Genomic DNA, 20,999 nt, shown 5'->3' with positions numbered 1-20,999 from the left:
TGCTGCACTATGGGACATCATTAATGAATCTGTGATCAGATGAGATTTGATTGGACTAAGTCGGGGGGCTGCTCAGTTGGTGTTGCACTTTTCTGTATCAATTAACATCCAAGTTGACACAAACAGATCAGATAATGCTACACTTGTTACACTTTGTCTAGCCTTCATCATGCAAATTTACCAACATGGCAATGGCTAAAGTGAGTTCTCACTGAAGTGTGTGTGTGTGCGTGCGTGTGTGTGGCAAGTTAGACCAAATATAAAATTCTTTATTGCTTTTAAGTTACACTACTTTTCAAAGATTTTGGATAGGTAAGATTTGTCTTTGAAAAAGCAATACTTTTATTCAGCAAGGACACATTCAGTTAATCAAAAGATGATAAAAAATAAGCAGCACAACTTTTTTTAAAACACTGATGATAAGAAATGTTTTTTGAGTCCTTCTTGAACACACATTCACCATTAGAATGATTTCTAAAGGATCATTTAACACTGAAGACTGGAGTAATGACTGCAGAAAATTCTGCTTTGTCATCACAGTATTAAAATAGAAAACAGTTATTTTAAATTGTAATAGTATTCCACAATCTTTTTACTGTATTTTTGATTTATATAAATAAAAAATCTTAGCTTTAAATCTTATCTTTGAACAGTAGAATTACATTGAGAAAAAATGTAAAAAGTTTAAAAATCTAAAATACAGTCAAGTACCACGTAGCAAAGTGTAAAGCGTAAGCACAGGATCGAAGTTTTCATAATTTTGCTACTTGAATTTGTTTTAAATAACAAGTACACATAAGTATTACATTTAATTTTGTGAATATGATCTATTTTAACTATAGTATTTTTCTTGGGTTATTTGCCAACTGCAATCGTCAACTTCAAGCCCCCACTGGCAAGGCAAAGTTGACTGCCACTTGCCAAAAGCAAGTTTTTACAAATTTGAACAAAAATGTGTATATTTTAAATACATTTTTGTTACCATATAAGGCAAAATCTGAAATTTGATATGAAATGACATCACAAAACACAAAGGAGATGTTTCTTTTTGTCATGTTTTCTAAGAGGAACAGAAAACAGAAAAGGACATGATGTCCTAGTGTCCTCATGGTACTGGAGGGTGTCCTCTCTGATCCTTACAGACACCTTGTTCATGTGAGAGAGTGATATCTCATTGGAGTTTTAGCACTGTTAGCTTGAGATGTGCAATTACTTACACCGGTTACAGCCATAAGAGGGCTAGATGTGGATCACCCATCCTAAGAAGTCATCAAGCTGATTTGGAAATCAAATCCATCAGCACACAATTGAGTCTTCACAAACACAGCTAAACCTCGGGCATATTCCAGTGCTTTCTGTAAAAACTAAAGCCAGTATTTCCAAAGTCTAGTGGATGACAAGGAGAATGTCTGTACGTTCAATTTGTGTTGTCAACTAATCCTTTAAATATCCATCTACCCCAGAGTCTAACCAAATTAAGTAAAAATAAATAAATAAATAAATAAATAAACTCACGAACTCCAGTTCTCCTGTTATGCAATCCAACAAGTAGAGTATCTGGTGAACACAAAGGGCCCTATCATACACCCAGCACAATGCAACGCAAGGCGCAGCGCAAGTGTGTTTGCTAGTTTCAGTCCGGCGACGTTTCGCATTTTCCCGTCCAGAGCCACGTCGTTTAATTAGCAAATGCATTTGCGACCATTTGTGCACCCATGGGCATGCTGGTCTTAAAAAGAGGTGTGTTCAGGCGCAGTGCTTGCGCATTGCTATTTTAGGGAGCTGAAAATAGACTGCGCCATAGACCAACTCAAACCTGGTCTAAAGTCTTGTACAATGTTTTTCTTTTCTTATTTAAAAAGCATGTTAGTTTAGGCGGGTCCACAACGCACGTACGCACTGCTTATTAAATACAGGGACACACAGCTTATGCATGGTTAAGAGTTTATTTATGCAATGTTAAGAAGGTCATAGTGGACTGATCAGAGAAAAATTATTTACCATTTTTTTTGCCTCTGAAAAGTGAAAAGTTGTAGAGTTGCTGTTTTTTTCTACAGGTGAAAGGTGCATTAACACTAAATCTTTGAAGGTCAACATGCTGTACTGTTGGTTGCTAACAGCTGTATCCACCTGCATCAGAAGAGCACCACTATTTATTTTTTATATTAAGTGTTAGTTTACCTATATGACTTTTATTCATCTTCAAAAGACAAAATATTATATTTTTAATTAAAACCTGGGAGATATACACACAAATATTGTAGTGCACATTAAAAATGGTAAACTTGCTGACCTCTGGGAACAACTGACCTCATTGTTTCCTGTGGAAACTTAAACATGCCTGCTCAACACACCGAATTGTCACATGTCAAGCTTAAGTTTACAATATATGATGTGCTCTATCTATGTGTATAAACGTCTTCAGAAGACTTATTAAACCACTGGATTCATTGCCGCTCGCCCTTGTTCTCAAAGATGATTTGATGACTAGGCCTGTGTGATTAATAGAGTTTCAGTTTCGTTTTAGATTTTGGCTTAAATTGATTATGAAAACACACATTCAGTCCCATTTCTTTCTCTGCGCTGTCGCCCTTCCTTTGTAACATACAATTCACTCAAATCATGTATTATATTATACAATCTCCTGCCGGACATGATTCAGAAAAAGAAGAGTTAAAAGCTGCGTGTGTGCGCAATCTGAGATGGAGTGAAAAAATAGCCAACTGTGGGCTTGGGGCATGTGCTTTAATGGACAAATACACACAAAATGTGCCAAAATGTCCATCTTGGTAAATTATTACTTGAAAGCAGTCAGTAATGTCTTATGTGAACAAACAGCTTGGGAAAAAGTCATCGAATGCTTCTTAGTATAGACCTGTTTATTTGGTCTTAAGTGACAGCAGCCAGTAAACCTGCTGCTCTCCTTGTCATTTAATGTTAATCAATCAACAAAAGACAATGAGAGAATCATTTACTGCTCTTCACTTAATAACGTTAATAAGAATCAATATATGTTGAATTCATTGGTGAAGATTGTGCCATGTAAGTTTCAATAAAAATATCTGCATCAATGTTTTTTTTTAAATTTAAATGGGTTTGGAATGACATGAGGGTGAGTAAATGATAATAGAATCTTCATTATTGGATGAACTACAGCTTTAATATTCTCCTGTCCCATCGTAATATGCAGAGACAAATGTAAGCAAGCCATTCATTGTTTGATTTCCCTTAAGTGTTATCAAAAGATTGACTGTTCATTTAAGCAACCATACATGGTTCAAACAATGGTGTGATTTTGGAGGCAGGACTATCCACCAATACCCATTCAAAACAAATGTGACTTCTGGTCGCTTTTAAAGGCTGTTAATGTGAATGCCCCTTTCGACTAAAAATCTGAAGACTGTTCTTCTGGCATGTACTGTACATTATCTGTGCACAGAAGCCAGCAGGGGTACACAACCCCAAGGACCTGCCTCCCTGGAACAGAGCTCACAGGTACTCATGGGTATTTTGTGAACTGCATCAGTCAAAGTGGCTTGTTTTTCCCAAAGCATCTGTGTTTAGTTAATTCAAGTCAAGAGGTCAGTAAGGCTTTTAGCATGAGTGACAAACAGGTGGTATTTAGTAAGTGGCTTTGAAGCCTAATGGGAATCCATCATTTTTTATTTTTTATTCTTCCCAGCTTGGATACTATGTACTGTTGAAGCAACCAGTTGTGTGTTTGCAACTGACAAAAGTGCTCAGCTAAAATTCAAGTCCAATTTGTTTGGATCCGGCTCTTAATTAAGCTCTGAAACAGAAGACTGCTCTGTTTGCAATCTGTCCTGAGGTACTCAACTCAAAAATATTTTGTCGGCAGAGCTGAAGAGACGCCAGTGCCAAATGTTTGTGGAAGTTCCTTGTAATCCATCTGTTGCATTAGCAAAGCTTCAAGTATGTTCCTTCAGAGACAATTTTCTTCCTCTGTCTTACTCTTCCAAACTCCCTGTGAGACATTCGAACCATTAAATGCTCTGGCAAATTAGTATAATTGGCTTATTTGTATTTCATGAGTCAAATAACAAACATTTCAGGTTAGGATTTAATTTGTCTCTCTGTTGTGCCACTGATATGTGCATTGTGATTCAGACAACAGGCGAGAATGAGAGAACAGGAAGAGGGTTATGATTTAGAGCCACACACCAATGAATCACAGCCCAATAGCTCCATGCTAATCTATCATCATAAAACACAGGCGCACCAGACCGCAGTCCCACAATCGTCTGCATTAACGATCACACTCGCAGATACAGCATATCTACATGCATTACACTGCTTCATGAAAGGTGAACGACTGGTTATATTGGCCAGCACATTTCGTCAACCAGTGACAGAGTGTTGAATATGAGCGATTGATATTGATTACTGCGGTCGCCAGCAAAGCATGCAATTACACTAGGACAAAGATGCACTTCAGATAATCTTTGGGCAGTTAACATGCTACAGATTGCTTGTAGTTGTTACCATCAATATGTCTTGCTTAAAGGGATAGTTCATCTAAAAATGGAAATTCTGACACATGAGTTTTATTCACCCTCATGTAGTCTCCGATCTTTATAACTATTTTTTATGTGTGTAACACAATAGAAGATGTTTTGAGTACACACAATCTGTTTTTTGTACATACAATCAATTCAATGGGGATCATTGTTGTTTCTGACCCCATTGAAACTGAATTCAGAAAGTATGTTCCACATGAGAAAGAATGTCATGCAGGTTTGGAAGGACATTAGTTTGAGTTTTTATTTTATTTATTTATTATTTTATTATTGGTTTAGAAAATGATTTTTGCTGTGCAACTCAGTCTTGGTCTTGCATGTGGGTCAAAGGTTAACATCTGTCAGCAACAGATCACTGCATGCTATTTTAGAGCCATCCAGGATTAGATCCAGACCCAATCGTTGCATCGTTATAGCCACTTGTTTTTCCACCAGCACACATGCTCTTGCACACACGTTGAGCTCAACACTGTATGGATTAACCTCATCTAAGACAGACCACAATAATGATGAAATAACCACATGAGACCGCAGGGCTCTATCTAATCTAGTCTACAGGCTGCCATGATTGAAATCCGGGCTCCAAACGGAGAGGCAGGCTGTGGTCCATAATAGGATTTACATCTGGGACAGACAAGAGCTCTACAGATATACACAACAAGACTGATGACTCGCACCTGATGCCCACAAGAATGGTTTTAAAGATGTGTCGATCAATGGAACAAAGACAAAAAAACAAACAGCAGGGTGCGAGTCACAAAAAGGCTCAACCTAACCCATGTGTCCCATCAAACCGTTGTCTGTCTGAACCCAAAGAATCAGGTGCTTCATAAACCAAAGCCATTTCCAAGCATTCAATCAGAGTTGCAGAAGTGGAGCTCCATTCATACAGGAGATAAAAAAAAAACAGGTAGAGGAATCTGAGGCAACAGTTGTCAATTCTAGAGTGGCACAAAGACAAAGAGTAAGAAACAACTACTCACTGGAGTCGTCTGAATCATAGCCTTCCACGTCCGGCTCTTCCTCTTTCTTGCTGGCCACGAGTGCGGTGGCACCGAAGGCTTGGTCCAGGTCGTCCTCATCCTGTTTGGGGCCCTCGGACTTCTGGCTGGTGGAGGTGCTCCTCAGAGAGCTGGTGCGGCTGAGGGCCGGGGGAACTGTGGGGGGGAGACCCTGTGGGTAACGGGGAAAATAGTCAGATATCTGCTTGATGGGCTGAATGGGACCTGGACATACATCAATGGCCATGTGCTCCTGGATACTGATGGTCGTCTTCTCGCCTTTGCGTTGTGTCATTCATGCAGCCCTTTTTAGGATGTGCCACCACCCCTGAACCCGGCAAAGGGTGGGGGGGTAACAGTAAAAAAAGAAAAAACAACAACAAAAAAAAAGAAGAAATAAAGACAATTGAATAAATAAATAAAAAACAGCCTTCAAAAGTAAATTCTTCTTTGCTCTGGTAATCTCTTAGTATCCCTGAAGAGCAACTGAGCGTTTCTTGGTGTGTAAGTGCATGTGTGTGAGTTTGCGATCGCAGCAGTGGGCTACATGAGAGGCTGTGAGCTGCTCCAGCACACTGTGGTCATGCCGTCTGTCTGTGTGCTGCGCTCAGACTACTACAGCACGCTAAGACTGTTACCGGGATGAATGCATGTGGGGAAGAGAGAGAGAGAGAGAGAGAGAGAGAGAGAGGGAGGGAGGGGGCAGGATTATACAGAGGGATGGAAGGATTGGCTGATGTCATTGCTTAGCAACATGATGGTAAACAGGAATCGGGCGCGCGGCTACTTAATTATGCTATTAGTCCATCTGTTAGAGAGCGACTGGGTTATCTCTCTGTTACTCCTCTCCTTTCAGTCTAGCTTCTGACTGAACTGCCATTGCAGAGCCACGGCATGTGCTAAACTCCAGCACAATTATCAGCAACAGGTGCTAAATGCCTAAAGTCACACATGCCAGGTTATACATCAATCCGGCTATTCAAACAGTACAACAGGCTAAATTGTTAAGGCAGATAAGAAGTTGTAATGCATTATACTGCATTTTAATCCAGTATCTATAATGCACAAACAGAATACATGCATGTTTGAATATTAAAGGGATAGTTCACCTAAAATGAAAATCCTGTTATTATTTACTCTTCCTCACGTCGTATGAAACCCGTATGGATTTCTTTCTTCTAAATTATGTTTCAAAATGTTTTTGTCCATAACTACCAAACCTACACTGGACCCTGCTGATTTTCAATGGGACTTTTCTCAAAATATATAATTTTATATTCCACAGAAGAAAGTAAGTTACGTGGTTTTGAAACGATTGTGTGCAAATGCTAATAATAACATGATACGACATTACCATTTAGTAACATGTTGCTAATTGGCTTGATTTTGTTTTCAAATACAATGGCTTTCAGGCATTATTAAGAGTGGCTTTAGAGCTGAAATAGTGTTTAGGGTCACTGTATTCATAACATTTATCTACATGAACTTCTCTTAAACTGATTTCAGTTTCATGACAAATAACGACGGTAGAGACATTTACTGGGGAAATTGCATCAGTGTTCTGTTGCTTTATGGAAACTAGCAGGGGGCTATTCAACCTGTCCTCTGCTTTACAGCTATGATAAATTACAGGCAAAAGCCATTCTCACATATTACAATAGCAAAGATTTATAGAGAAAACAGTGAGTAATCTTGATGTACTCTCTTAAAGGACCTAGACAAGATGACAATCCAGCACTCTCGACTGACAGTGTCATTTTTAACAAGTGAAGAGGAATTAGGAAAATAATGAATGATGGCGATGAATATACGTAGGATGTAGCTTGATGTTATTTAATCATGTTCTTAAATGGCCATTCATTATTTAGATCCAAATGTTTGCCATTTCCCACATGGCATTATTAGGAGACAAAACCTGGCAATTCATTTACTCTTATAATTAAGGAGTCGCCCCCATGCTCATTCAGCAGAAAACACTTAGTGAGAGCGAAGCTCATTATTTTCTGTCTATTTCCGTAATTCCTTCTGGAGATCCTTTCTTTTGTGCTTCCGGAAGACTCATGTTTATTACAAAAAAAGAAAAAAAAAGAAGATAAAGGCAGGGAAAAAGTTTGATTACCTCCAAAGAGTGCTTCACGAGAAAAGTAGCACAGCTGCTACCATTTGTCAAGCTGATAATGTGCAGGTTATTAATTTATTGATTCTAATGTCTGGCAGAGAAATGTAGCTGTGAACATGGCGAAGGCTAGAAAAACAGTACACAGTAAATGTAGGCGAGGAGCCAAGGCTTCTATAATCCTAGTTATTTTTCTGTGGAACAATGTACTCGAAAAGGGGTGCTATTTAACAAGAATTTTATTATGTAAATTCCCTGATATAAAAGTCTGCCAGGAAACGGTTTAAATTACTTTAATGATGTAAAATTTGATGCATTTCTGTGGTTATGAATTCAATGCTGACAGAATTTTCTACTGTTACAGAAAATGATTTGCACGTTCCACGTTTGTTGGTCTTATTTAGTTTATGCCAGTCTTGTTGCTCTCAGTCAGGTAAACCACCTTGACCAACTGACAAGTGCTGAAACACTCTTTAAAACCAGTGAAACAGACCAGCTTTGAGCTAATTTAAGCTTTCATTTCAGCAAAGCATGCAAACTTCAAATACAAATAAATGTCTGAAATGTGATATGACACGGGCACCTGTGATGTGAAAATCTGGGGAAAATAGCAATGCACTTTTAGTTAATTTCACATTTTTAGCTCTCTGATTCTCTTTCTGGCTCTCCATGTGCAATTGATAACTTGGCCTGTCCATAATGGTTCTTTAAGGGCATGATTCTTAATCCAATCTGGCCGCTGTAATCAGATGATAAAATGGGTTAGTGGATGTTGGCTGCTCTGGCCCTTGGCCGAGATCAAATGTCATTCCTGTGAGGCTCCAGTGTGCTGAGAGAACTGGAGAAAGATACAGACCAAATATGAATCAGGAAGGCCATTCAAGACAAAGTTCATTGGTAGGGACATCTCTGGAAAAAGGCAAAAGCCACTTTTGTTCTTGGTGTTTCTCAAAGAACCATAATAGACTAATGAAAAGAATCTGTGTACTGCTTTTATTATCTGTGTACGTTTACAAACTCTGGCAACTTATAGTGGTGGTGAATTTTTTTTTTTTTTTTTTTTATCAATTCATGGATTGGACATTGTTGACATTCATTTTCTAAATTATTAAGAGAACAGCTGAGAACTGATGCCTTCATTTCAATTTATGGGATTTAAAAAATAAAATAAATAAATATATTGGGTGAACTGCAGCTAGATTTCCCACTCAGCAACATAGCTATCACTGGTGATGGAGCACTTACATTCAAATTCATAGAGGGCAGAAATAAGCCATTTAATATGAGGTTGTGCTGCTCACAGAAGAGCTCTTGGACCCACTCTCACCTGTTCTAAAAATGACAGGAGGAGAACTGCAGAGGCGAAACGAACAAACTTCTCAGGGATGCCATTATGAACATATACAAGAGTGCCGAGAGGAACAATAGACATGCATTTATTTTACTTCAATTGTACAAGTGTTTCAGTTGTTTTAAACAGACATGTTCAAGAAGAGTTTGGTAGCACCAGTGAGATTTCAAAACTCATTCCTTCACTATTTACTTTGCAAGCTTGATAGATGTATATTTTTCTGAAACTGTTCAACAGGGTGATGAAATGGCAAAAACATTTTTTTTTTGACACTTATGGATCAGATTTTCTCTTTAGGGGTTTAAATTAATGTGTAAATGGTTTATCTAAGTTACTTTACCATATATACACATTTTACTGATAATACCATAAAAATACATAGGAAGGACACATTTTCACAGCTGGAGTAAGAATAAGATATGCAAATCCACTCATATTATGAACCATTAGCCATGATCCTCTGTATACTACAACTGTCAGTGGCAAACAACTCTTTTCTGTACATGTGAGAATGCAACAGGCTCCATATCTGTGGCACATTAGGGTTTTACACTGTAATAGCCTGAAGCACTGGATGCAGAGAGGAGAACAGATGTCAAATGGAGCTTGATAGATGAATGCAGATGCTATGAGACACGCAATGATCCCAAATAAGACTCAGTAGAACAAAGGATGAGCGATATTTGCATTATAATCGCTACTGTGGTTAAAAAAAAAACTAATCTTATCTCAGATTCCCCAAACACAGTCCAGTGTGCAGTCACACCACATAAACAGGTAAATAAGTAGTGATGGCTGTTTATTTAGGATGCTCACACATTGTTAGTCAGGACTTACTGATGACGGCTGAAATTCCAAACGAATTGTTCCCCCTAATGGGCACTGCCTGCAATCGGTTCTTTGAATTTTTAACTGTTATGTGACAAGTGATGCAAATAGGTAATACAACCTGCTTTAAGTGGACTATTAACTCTGGTGCTCTTGAGGGCTCCTGCTCACGGCCGTCTTTACTTAACCTAAACCGTCCAGCAACACATATCAAATTGACTGGTAGAAGCACAGTAATTGGGCTGATAAGCAGTGATGAAATGAAGCACAGGGAGGAAGTGGCCGATTTCAGGTTCTGTATTAAGACCAAGCCCAGAACCTTAACAACACAGCAGCTCCACAGGCAATAGAGACAGAGACAGGGTTGGCCAAAGCTCAGAATTCATAGAGATATTTCACCCAAAAAAGAGAATTTGTGAATCTTTTACACACACTCATATCTTTCCAAACCAATATCACTTTCCTTCTGCAGAACACAATAGAAGACATTTTGAAGAATGTTGCTAACCAATTATAACCAGTATGCATAAATTGGGTGAACTATCTCTTTAATAATGGGCTCTCTTGATGTTTGACAGAGAGTGTGAAACTGACAATAAATCAATAAATACATTAATAATAAATAATCAATTTATATGGTAAATGAGTCAACCATTGAATAAACAAATTGAAATATATACATAAAACATGTTTTATGGTTTGTTTAGAACTATTTTTGATCATATATTCATTAGTAGCGAAAAATGATGTCTGACCTACGAAGATTGAAATCTTCACCCTTTATTAAAATCATAAAAAAATTGGGTGACACTTTAGTATAGGGATCAACTCTCACTATTAGCTACAGTAGTTGCTTATTGTATGCCTAACATATTAGCTGTTTATTAGTACTTATAAAGCATATTCATTACCATATTCTACATCCCTAATCATAACCAATACCTAAACTTAACTTCCATACTAACTATTAATAAGAAGCATATCAGTAGTTTATTGAGATAAAAATCATAGTTAATAGTTAGTTAATAGTGATAATTGGAAATAAGAAAATTGAAACCAATGAAACACGCCAAATTGTGCAGACATAGTTTTTGACCAGGGAAGAAATAATGAATACATGTGAAAAAAGGAGAAAGTCAACAAAGTATTAATAGTTAATTATGTTATAGTCTATATACTTTTTTTTTTTTTTGCATAGTGAAATAAAACCTACAGTACCTGTAGTTTACCACTTTTTTGGGGCCAAAAAATATTGTCAGATGGGCACCTTAACCAAGTTTTGGATTCATTCCATTTATATTAAAATTAGAAGCCTGCAGATTTGTTATCTGCTTTATCTTGCTTGAGCAAAAGACCCTGCATTACCTGATTTGGTTAAACAAAAAGTATGTTCTTAAAAATCAGAGTGATCGCAAAATTTTTTGACCTGCATAAAATTTTTAATAAAGGGAATTATGGAACTGACCAGTAATCCAATGACCTGTTGTGAACAGGCCAGTTGTGAAGTCCACCGAAGCTACAGACCTGTGAGCATTTCTTGTGAGCAATCAATAATGCAACCCCAATACCCATGAGGCATCTGTGATGTACAGCTTCATACATCACTGGCATTATTACTGATTACGTGTGAATGAATTGCTTATTGCTTTTTGATTGCTTTATTCTTATCTTGTCATTCCATAAGGGAGTCTTTTTGAATGGACATTAAAAACCTTGTACAGCATAAATGAAGCTCAGATTTAAAATACAATGCCTTTAAGAGATCTAATCTCTGTTTACATTATGTAGAATTGACTTGAAAAAAGGTTAAATAACTGTGTGATTATGTGAAAGATATTTTCATGCAATTCAATTATATAACATAAAATCCAGGGTTTCCAGAGAGCCTGTAGATGTGTAGCAAACCAAGTCAATTACACCTGTGCCCCTGCAGAGTCAATCTATTGACAGAGTCTGGAAATGTCTGCAGAGCTCTGGGTGTGGAACCAGCATGTCTCCAGTGCAACACTTTGGCAGTAAATGTGAGTGGTTCTTACCTGTGTAAACCTAGTACAAATGGGTGTTTTCAGGTGTGCTGCTATGCAGTTTCAGAGGTGTTGTGAGTGAGTGTGATTGTGTGATTGCCAAGGCATTTACTGAAGGGTTTTTATGATGTTCTTGGTGTTTGCTTACTGGTCCAAGTCAAAAAAGCTAACCCCATGTCTGTGGTATCCTAGTCTCTAAATATGACTCCGGTCCCTTCCTTAATCCAAATGTATGGAATTTTGCATTCATTTTATCATTGTGTAGGTGGAAATAACACCTCTCTCCACAAGTTGACAACCCAATATTAGCAACAGTAACCCAAGCACCACTAACTAAATAACTGCCAACCTCCAAACTCTTGCAGCTAGAAGAAAAATCTTCAAAGACCAGATTTCAATGGATGCACAGTAGCATCAATGGCAAGCTCACTCATAAATATTCACATTATACAGCTTATGAATGCTTTAAAACAAAAATGTTGAATACCAGATGGATGAAATGTAAATTAAATCTCCATTTGCTCTCATTTAGTTTGTTTAGTTGGATGCAGGCGAAAATATTGCCAGCACAATGTTGTAGATTTGAATGGTTTTCTGATGAGAAGAATGCAATATGATAACGCTTTATATAAACAAGTATTTAAATACATGCCTGCCAGAAGAGGTTGAGAGCAAAAGGCACAGTGAACACTGCTATTCTAATTAAACTGTCAATGCCTTCAACTATTCTGAAAACAACATTATACATATTTTCTCTCTGTTACAACTGCTAAAAAAAAATAAAAAAATAATAATAATGCCATGAGTTGAAATTATTGAAGTCCAAGCACATGTGTGGAGATAATGACCAAAACTGCTAAATTTGAAAGAATAGATAGTGCTGTTTGTGTGGATGTTGTTTTGGTGGTACACTAAGTTTTGAGAAACAAAAACAGTTACTTACCGTCTCTGATGCCTAAACTGTTTCAGTATAAAGAAATATAATAGAAGAAAATTATAACACATACTGATGTCCATCTTTTACAAACAGTTACACTTAAATGACTGACTATGGGAGCATCTACTTTCAATATATCTACATGCACTGCATCTCTACTGCTGTAGGTACTGCAAGTCTAAGTCTCTTTAAAGTAGTACAGATTTGATTCTCTTGTTATTCATTTTCAGTTTAGTTCCTCAGCAGATTCAACAATATACTCGACCATGACTACACTACATCACTGGATTCAAAGCGGACACCCACCAAAAAAGAAAAAAAGTTTGAAAAAAAAAGTTTGTTATCTGACCTTAAGCATGCATGACCGACAGTGCTTTGCTTCACATTCTGCAAATGTTTGGCGGCTGGTGAAAAATATTTTTTTCAAGAATTAAGGCTGGGAGTCACACTCATTTCAGATAAAACAGAAAAAAAGAAAAGAAAATGTGACATGGTGTCTTCTAAGGTACTTATTTATATTTATGAATGGAACTGCTTTCCAAATACCACAGCAGTACATTGAGATGCAAGTCTATTTTTAATACATTTTCTGCAACATATATATGATCATAATTTTTTTTTTCACTCTATACCCCTAAACTAACAGCAATGAAATCCTTCTTGTTTTTCTTAAGTGGAATGAAACAGTTTTACATAAAAGTTTAAAAGAATAACTTTTAAAGTTTAAAATTGTTAAGCAATTGTTCCTAAGTTTTCGAAAGGCAAAGATGTGAAACAATGGCAGTGATTTACTGGTTTCTTTCTTTCTTTTTTTTTTTTTTTTTTTAAGGTGTTTGATATATGACTTCTCAGTCTCTGTATTATATATATCAGAAAATGAAAAACTGCACTTCACCTATCAAAAATACAAATGGTAAAATAACAACATAAAACATTTACAAATATTTCTTCCCACTGTGGAAAGATAAAACTTCCCTTCCTTGAACGTTGGAGACCTGATTGCTCTAAAACTATGTTAAACTATGGTCTTAATACTTGGCCTTAAATAAAACACTGCTATTATCTAAATTTGGGCCCTATTTTAATGATCTAAACACAAAGTGTAAAGCGCACGGCACACGTGCACTCAGGGCATGTCCAAATCCACTTTTGCTATTTGAACGATGGAAAAACAGTTGGTGTACCCGTGCGCATGGTCTAAACGAGTTGTCCCTATTCTCTTAATGAGTAATGAGTGTTTTTGGGCGTAACGTGCAATAAACCAATCAGAGTCTCATCTTTCATTCCCTTTAAGAGCCAGTTGCACTCGTGCCATGACGGATTTGCTATTTACACGGCGGAATTTGGCAAGCAACGACAGAACGCGTCTCCGAGATGAAACGGAGCAAATAGATAGTCTAATTCTGATACATGTGATGACTATCCATTATTTATATTTAATTAGCCTACAAAAACTTTTTATGCATTGCAATCCTTTAATTTTTAATATTTGACATGTTTGTGTGCTGCTGTGCGTCCCTGTTTTTAATAAGCAGCGTGTACGCACGTTGTAGACCGGCCTATACTAACAAGCGGTTTAAATAAAGAAAAAAAAGAAATTGCACCAGACTTTAGACCAGGTTAGAGTTGGTCTATGGTGCAGTCTATATTCAGCTCCTTAAAATAGCAATGCATCAGCACTGCGCCTGAACACACCTCTTTTTTAGACCAGCACGCCCATGGGCGCACAAATGCATTTGCTAATTAAACGACGTACCGCTGGATGGGAAAATGCGGACTGAAACTAGCAAACACACTTGCGTTGCGCCCTGCGTCGCATTGCGCCGGGTGTATGATAGGGCCCTTTGTGTTTATTTTTATATATAGACCAATTTGGAGTAGATGTCACAGTTACATCACTTGCAGCTGTGCGTGCAAAAAAAATAATTTTTGTGCCTTTGGATGTCAGAATCGGAATGTAAATAATTATTATTTTTTTGAATACTGTCGTCAAAGATGCAATCTAAAGCTAAATACAGTCATTTAAATAGACAGACTATGGATGAAACCTGCCATGATTACTTTACTTTTGAAGCATAAATATGATTTAAACAATAGGTCTACATAATATTCTCAAATGCAGTTCACAGCGGACATATTGTATTAGCCCTGCAGTTACAGCATGAAATAGCCTACTATTTAAACCTATAAAATTTACCCACTTTATAACTCAATTTAACTCAACAATTGCAAGTGTGTCAATTTTGAGGTGGGAAAAAGCCAGAATTGTGGGATTATAAACTCATGATTCTGAGTCGAGGAAAAGAGAAAATAATGAGATTATTTTTCTTATCAGAATTTTGATATATAATCTTGCGAATTGCTCCGCCCACAAAAAACATTACTGTTTACAAACACCAAATTGGACTATATACCACCATTGAATTTTTTTGTTTTTATTACTTAATAGTTTTATTCAGCAAGGAAGCATCAGAAGTGACTTTGAAGACATTTATAATGTTACAAAGATTTCTACTGCAATTAATTGCTTATAAACTTTTTAATCATTAAAGGATCCTATAATGTACAGTATTACCGTTTCCACAGAAATTTCAAGCAGCACCTTTATAATAGGAAGAAATGTTTCTTGAGCACCACATCAGCATGATGAATTAGAATTAGAATGATTTCATGTGACACTTAAGACCGAAATATAATGACTGCTGAAAATTCAGCTTTGCTGTCACGGGAATAAATTACATACTAAAGCATATTCAAATAGAAAATAGTTAAGTTAAGTAATAGTTAGTTGTGTTAATAGTTCATAAAATTACAGTTTTTACAGTATTTTTGTAACACGAGACATGCATGGATGTCTCCTTCACTACTTTACATAAAGACCAATGAAATAAACTGTAAGCCAATGACTGTAAACATACAATAAAATAATCTATGATATTATATGTTGCTTTCCCACTCATCCTCTGAAGATAGACATTGGAAGATACCCCCCCCCCCCCCCCCCAAAAAAAAAAGTCCACAGTTGTAATCAGTAAAGAAATGCAGAGGGACTGGATAAGGTTAATTATCCTCGAGTTGATGCATTATGCAGAGAAATACTTCTGCTTCAGTTTTGGCTTAGTGTTCCGTTGGAGCCTGCGGATTGGATGAGGACTCCACACCACTGTGATGCTGAGTCTGCTGTAACAAACACTAATGGAAGGAACACAATGATTTCACAGCAAAATCATTCATTTTCATCAGTCGTCTCTCCTAAATGCCCCAGGAAAACCCAATTTAACTTTTTTTTGAGTGAGAGACTACAGCACTGTTCACCTTGTACTTTGCTTCAGAGCTACAATATAAAGGAACGACAACGAAAAAACAACTTCTAGATTAAAGATTTTGCAGAACCCAGCTGAAAGATTAATGATATTGATCAAGGCTTTAGATTTGGGCTTGATATTGTATGATGTTCATGCAAGACTGAAAACCTTCATACCACAAATGGAGTTTGTGTCAAGACAGAGCTGCTTTGGTTGGATATTTATGAAGCTAACAAGATGTGGGTCCAAAAAGCCAATAATGACCTAAGAGAGTGCTGAATATCTGACAGGCGTCGATGAGGATGATACAGTTTTTATGAGTTGAGAAGAAGCTTTTTAACTTCCTGCTGATGAATTAGAGTAGACTTTTTCTTTTTTTAATGAAAAAATTGATTATCAAGATTACCAGCAGTGCAGCCTGGGAAACAGTCGGATCATGGGCAGTCCACAGATGTCACACTAGAGGGGGATTACAAAGTCAATGTAATTTCACAGGGTGCGGTCATGGGGTAGAATCAGACAAAATCGAGTCAAGGATTGTATGATGTCAGCGATCCAGAAGATGATTCCCCTCGCAGGTTCGGGATTGTCTCATCAAGTGTAACAGTATATGCAAATGTGCACGCGGAGCGTGGCAGACTGTCAAAAGAAATGAGGAGTCGAAACATTTGTGTTTGAGAAACCCTCCTCTTCCAGAACAACACTTTCTCAGATAACAACAGAAAGTTGGAGAGAGGTGCAACTCTGAATATCCTGAGACGTAGCAAAGTTTACTGAGCATTTTAAAATGTGAATAAGTAAAGAGCTGAATTATTCATTTTGTTCATGGGCCTGAGCGATGTGATGGATGTTTATCCACAGCAGCCTGACAGTGAAACATCATTTGGCTGCCTGTTGAATTCATTACATGCTCCACATTATTTTCTTTTATACTCCTGTTTTATACCAGCATTTACACATGAGAATCTGATATAACACTGTGGATAAGACAATGAGAATTTAAAAGTTTCATTGCATATTCTAAAATCAAATCAAACAAGGTTAAACTTGGACGTAGCTATGCTGAAAACAGATTATCCACATGTTTATGATATTCTGCTCTCTCTACCCGGTCCTTTCTGCAGTGTTTGTCTGTGAGAAACAGAGCATTCAAGCCAGAGGGCTAATATAAGGATCTAAAAATGCTTTTTATTTCTAAATTTTAAATGTAAAAATCATACTATCAATATAAGTACACCCAAGGAAACATTAAAAAGCATTTAAAGAAAAGGAAATAATCCATGTCATGGGACCTTTAAGACCGAAATATAATGACTGCTGAAAATTCAGCTTTGCGGTCACAGGAATAAATTACATACTAAAGCATATTCAAATAGAAAATAGTTAAGTTAAGTAATAGTTAGTTGTGTTAATAGTTCATAAAATTACAGTTTTAACAGTATTTTTGAAGCACGAGACATGCATGGATGTCTCCTTCACTACTTTACATAAAGACCAATGCAATAAACTGTAAGCCAATGACTGTAAACATACAATAAAATAATCTATGATATTATATGTTGCTTTCCCACTCATCCTCTGAAGATAGACATGGGAAGATACCCCCCCCCCAAACAAAAAAGTCCAAAGTTGTAATCAGTAAAGAGATGCAGATGGACTGGATAAGGTTAATTATCCTCGAGTTGATGCATTATGCAGAGAAATACTTCTGCTTCAGTTTTGGCTTAGTGTCCCGTTGGAGCCTGCGGATTGGATGAGGACTCCACACCACTATTTCTGCCAGTTTTTTTTTCTAAAATAATAGAAATAATTAATCTAGTAAATAATATATTATAGACCTGATCAATTAGAAAAGTAAAAACACAACAATGCAATTGTAATATCAATCAATGCTTGACTAAGTAAGTGAAACTAAAAAAAAATCAATCTTATTTACCTTGTTTGCAAGTAATTGTTAGTTAGCAGTCGAGCAACAGAAAAGTTACTCTGACATCTAGCAATAACCATCTGTAAAGCAATTAGGGGTCAAGAAAAGTGTTTATGATGAAGGATTCATCAATGGATGAATGCATAAAAGGAACAGAACGAAAAAAAGAAAAAGGAGGAGGACCAATCACTATTTTCTTAACATATACCTTTATAAACAACCTTTTAAAATAATTATCTTAAGCTCACCAAAGCTACATTCAGAAAGTGAAAGTGACGTGACATACAGCCAAGTATGGTGACCCATACTCAGAATTCGTGCTCTGCATTTAACCAAAGTGCACACACACACCAGCGAACACACACACACACACACACACACACACACACTGTGACCACACACCCGGAGCAGTGGGCACCTCAGTCATGGTATTGCCGGTCCGAGAATCAAACCCACAACTTTAGGCTTAGGAGTCAAACTCTCTAATCATTAGGCCACGGCTTCCCCATAAAGTAATAATAATACAGTAAAAACAGTAATAATGTGAAATATCATTAAAATTGAAATTGTTATTTTCTAAAATAAATTTAAATATTAAACAACTGTTTTAAAATATAATAATTCAAAATGTAATTTATTCCTGAGATGGAATAAGAATAAGTAGCTATTACACCAATCTTCAGTGTCACATGAAATCATTCTGATTCTAAATCATTCTGATGTGGTTCATAAAGACACATTTCTTATTGTTATAATCAATGTTAAAAAAAGCAGTTCTTAAAATGTCAACAATAAACATTTATTTTGAAATCTCTTTACCGTCATGTAAATGTTCGGGTGGTCAAATCAAACATAATGCAATTCGATAGTAGAAACTTTACAAGCATCCTTACATTTAAAATAATCTAGGTTTTGTTTGGTATGTTTAATTGTATGGATTTTATGATTTTTCAGACTTAATCTATGTCTGCTGTCTCTGAAGTCACTGTTGATTATCTCAACATGACTCAAACATACATGGTCACGTCTGCATTTTGCCTCTGCCATTACATTTGTACATTCAATGATTAAATGGGAGTTTCTTTGGAAGGCAATCAAATGTAATTCAAATGTAATAAACATTATGAAATGAGAGATCAGTGTGAGGGGGAGGACACAATGACCTTGAGTATTAACAAAGACTGTAGAAGAAAATTGCCTTTTTACTTTTTTTTAAATCATGTAAGAAAATGATTAAAAGTTTATTGTATAGTTATTGTAGAAGTGTGAATGTGGTTAGTAAACTGCACTTTATAGTATGTAAAGAAATACCAATAAGATGGGGTCATATTCGCTAAATTTAGGAGAAATTGTGAGGGCACAAAACAAAACCTTTTCCATTGTCAAATAGTGTAGTGATGAATAAATCACCGTTCACAGAGAAGTCACTTTCAAACCAAGCAGGTTTCTGTTGATCAGCAGAGACCGAAATCACTTGACCAACTTAACACATTAGTGAAATCTTCAAAGGGAATTTTTCACCCTCGCACGAAACTCCCAATTATGCAGATTCCTATTAACATGTATGGAATTCAACCGCCAAATTTCACAGAGCAGTGGTAAATGTGACCAATCCTTTAATGCACACTTTTATCAAGAAGAAGAGAGTGTTTTACTCCTCTATCCATAATTAATCTACTCTGAGAATTATCCAATAGGTACAATTCTGTTTAAAACTGATTAATGCTCTTGGTGTTGGAGAGATGTGTTGCGTTTGTGTTGCTTCATCCTGCAGATACAATGCTAGAGAGCAATGGACTGTATCTCCTTTACGTCATCTGACATCACTTGATCAAAATACAGCACTGGAAGCACTAACAGAGATGTTAGCGAGATTTTCATCTGAACAAAAACATGCTGTGACATAAGAAAAATACACCGCACACAGGGCAACAGCTATCCCAGTTGAAATACTAACGTCCTCCTTTCCTCATGTATTTTACGCAACATGCAATCGATACATCCTTCTCAGGACCTCCAAATGCATCACCAAATCCTTGAACGCATGCTGTCAGATCTCACAGGAAAGTGAATATGCATCTGAGTTGGTGTATCGGCTGAGAGATTCAATGCTGCGAGGAGAAGAGAGCTCATACTGCAACCCAATCGATGGCACTGAACTTTCAAAGAGAGTGACTCACTGATCCTCCACTAGCTCTGATACAAAGCAAAGACTTGTAAGATTTATATATAGCCATCTATGTTAAAACGAAAGGTCTGACATCTGTAAAACAGACCTGGACTTACTGTTCAGAGCTGTACTCTGTACAACAGTCATCCATCCTGTTTCCCACCCTCAGATATCATTTTGAACTGTTTGAGAAAAAAGAGTGCATGGTCAGTTTGCACGCTCCTCAAGGTAAATTCAGTGAACATAGAGATGACTGAATCAGTAAATGAATTCACGAGGATCATTTTTCAATCATTGCTAAAATCCAACTGAAGCTAGAGAATTTTCCATCAAGAACAGACACCTTTTATTTATTCAGATGTAACTGAAAGGACTGAAAACATCTCAGGAAGGTGCAATCTGTCTGTCTATCTATCTATAATGCATCTATCTATATGTGTGTGTGTGTGGAAAAAAAAGTGTCTTAAATCCAAGTGTTACAATATTATAAGATTTTGCCATAGATGCATTGTGTTCATCTTTGTAATAGTTTTGGTTAAGAACAATAACCTTTTCCTGAACTCCCTGAGTGTTGATCATTGGGATCTACTGTACTCCTGCTCTGTTAGACTGACAAACCACACAAACAAGACCTCCGAAGTGTCTCTCTCAATGATGGATGAGCCTGGGGGACCTCAGGGTAAGGACTTAGACATAAAAAGAGGACACCATCCTGACATTCGCACACAGCCTGTCTGTGGAACTGACAGTTAGGGGAGGTAAGGGAAGTGTTGAACCATGGATACTTGTCTTCGATCAGAAA

At 36.8% G+C, this 20,999-nt stretch overlaps 1 protein-coding gene across 5 annotated transcripts in view; it reads right to left on the bottom strand.

The window, feature by feature from the left end:
• LOC127995703 (double C2-like domain-containing protein beta) overlaps positions 1-20,999 on the bottom strand; it is a 211,153-nt gene that overhangs the window by 75,040 nt on the left and 115,114 nt on the right. For 2 of the 5 annotated variants that reach the window (XM_052591892.1, XM_052591893.1), the window contains exon 9: positions 5,522-5,695. The exons of 1 other annotated variant lie outside the window; for it this stretch is intronic. In XM_052591892.1, the coding sequence (XP_052447852.1) occupies positions 5,522-5,695 (174 nt within the window). Of the gene's footprint in view, positions 1-3,138; positions 3,986-5,521; positions 6,190-20,999 lie in introns of those variants that run through there. 2 more of the 5 variants (XM_052591896.1, XM_052591895.1) reach the window with 2 other exon arrangements.

This window comes from Carassius gibelio, chromosome A5 (assembly GCF_023724105.1).
Source record: "Carassius gibelio isolate Cgi1373 ecotype wild population from Czech Republic chromosome A5, carGib1.2-hapl.c, whole genome shotgun sequence".
Classification (NCBI taxonomy): domain Eukaryota; kingdom Metazoa; phylum Chordata; class Actinopteri; order Cypriniformes; family Cyprinidae; genus Carassius; species Carassius gibelio.
Note: the sequence above shows the minus strand (reverse complement) of the source record. Positions and strands in the feature narration are given on the sequence as shown.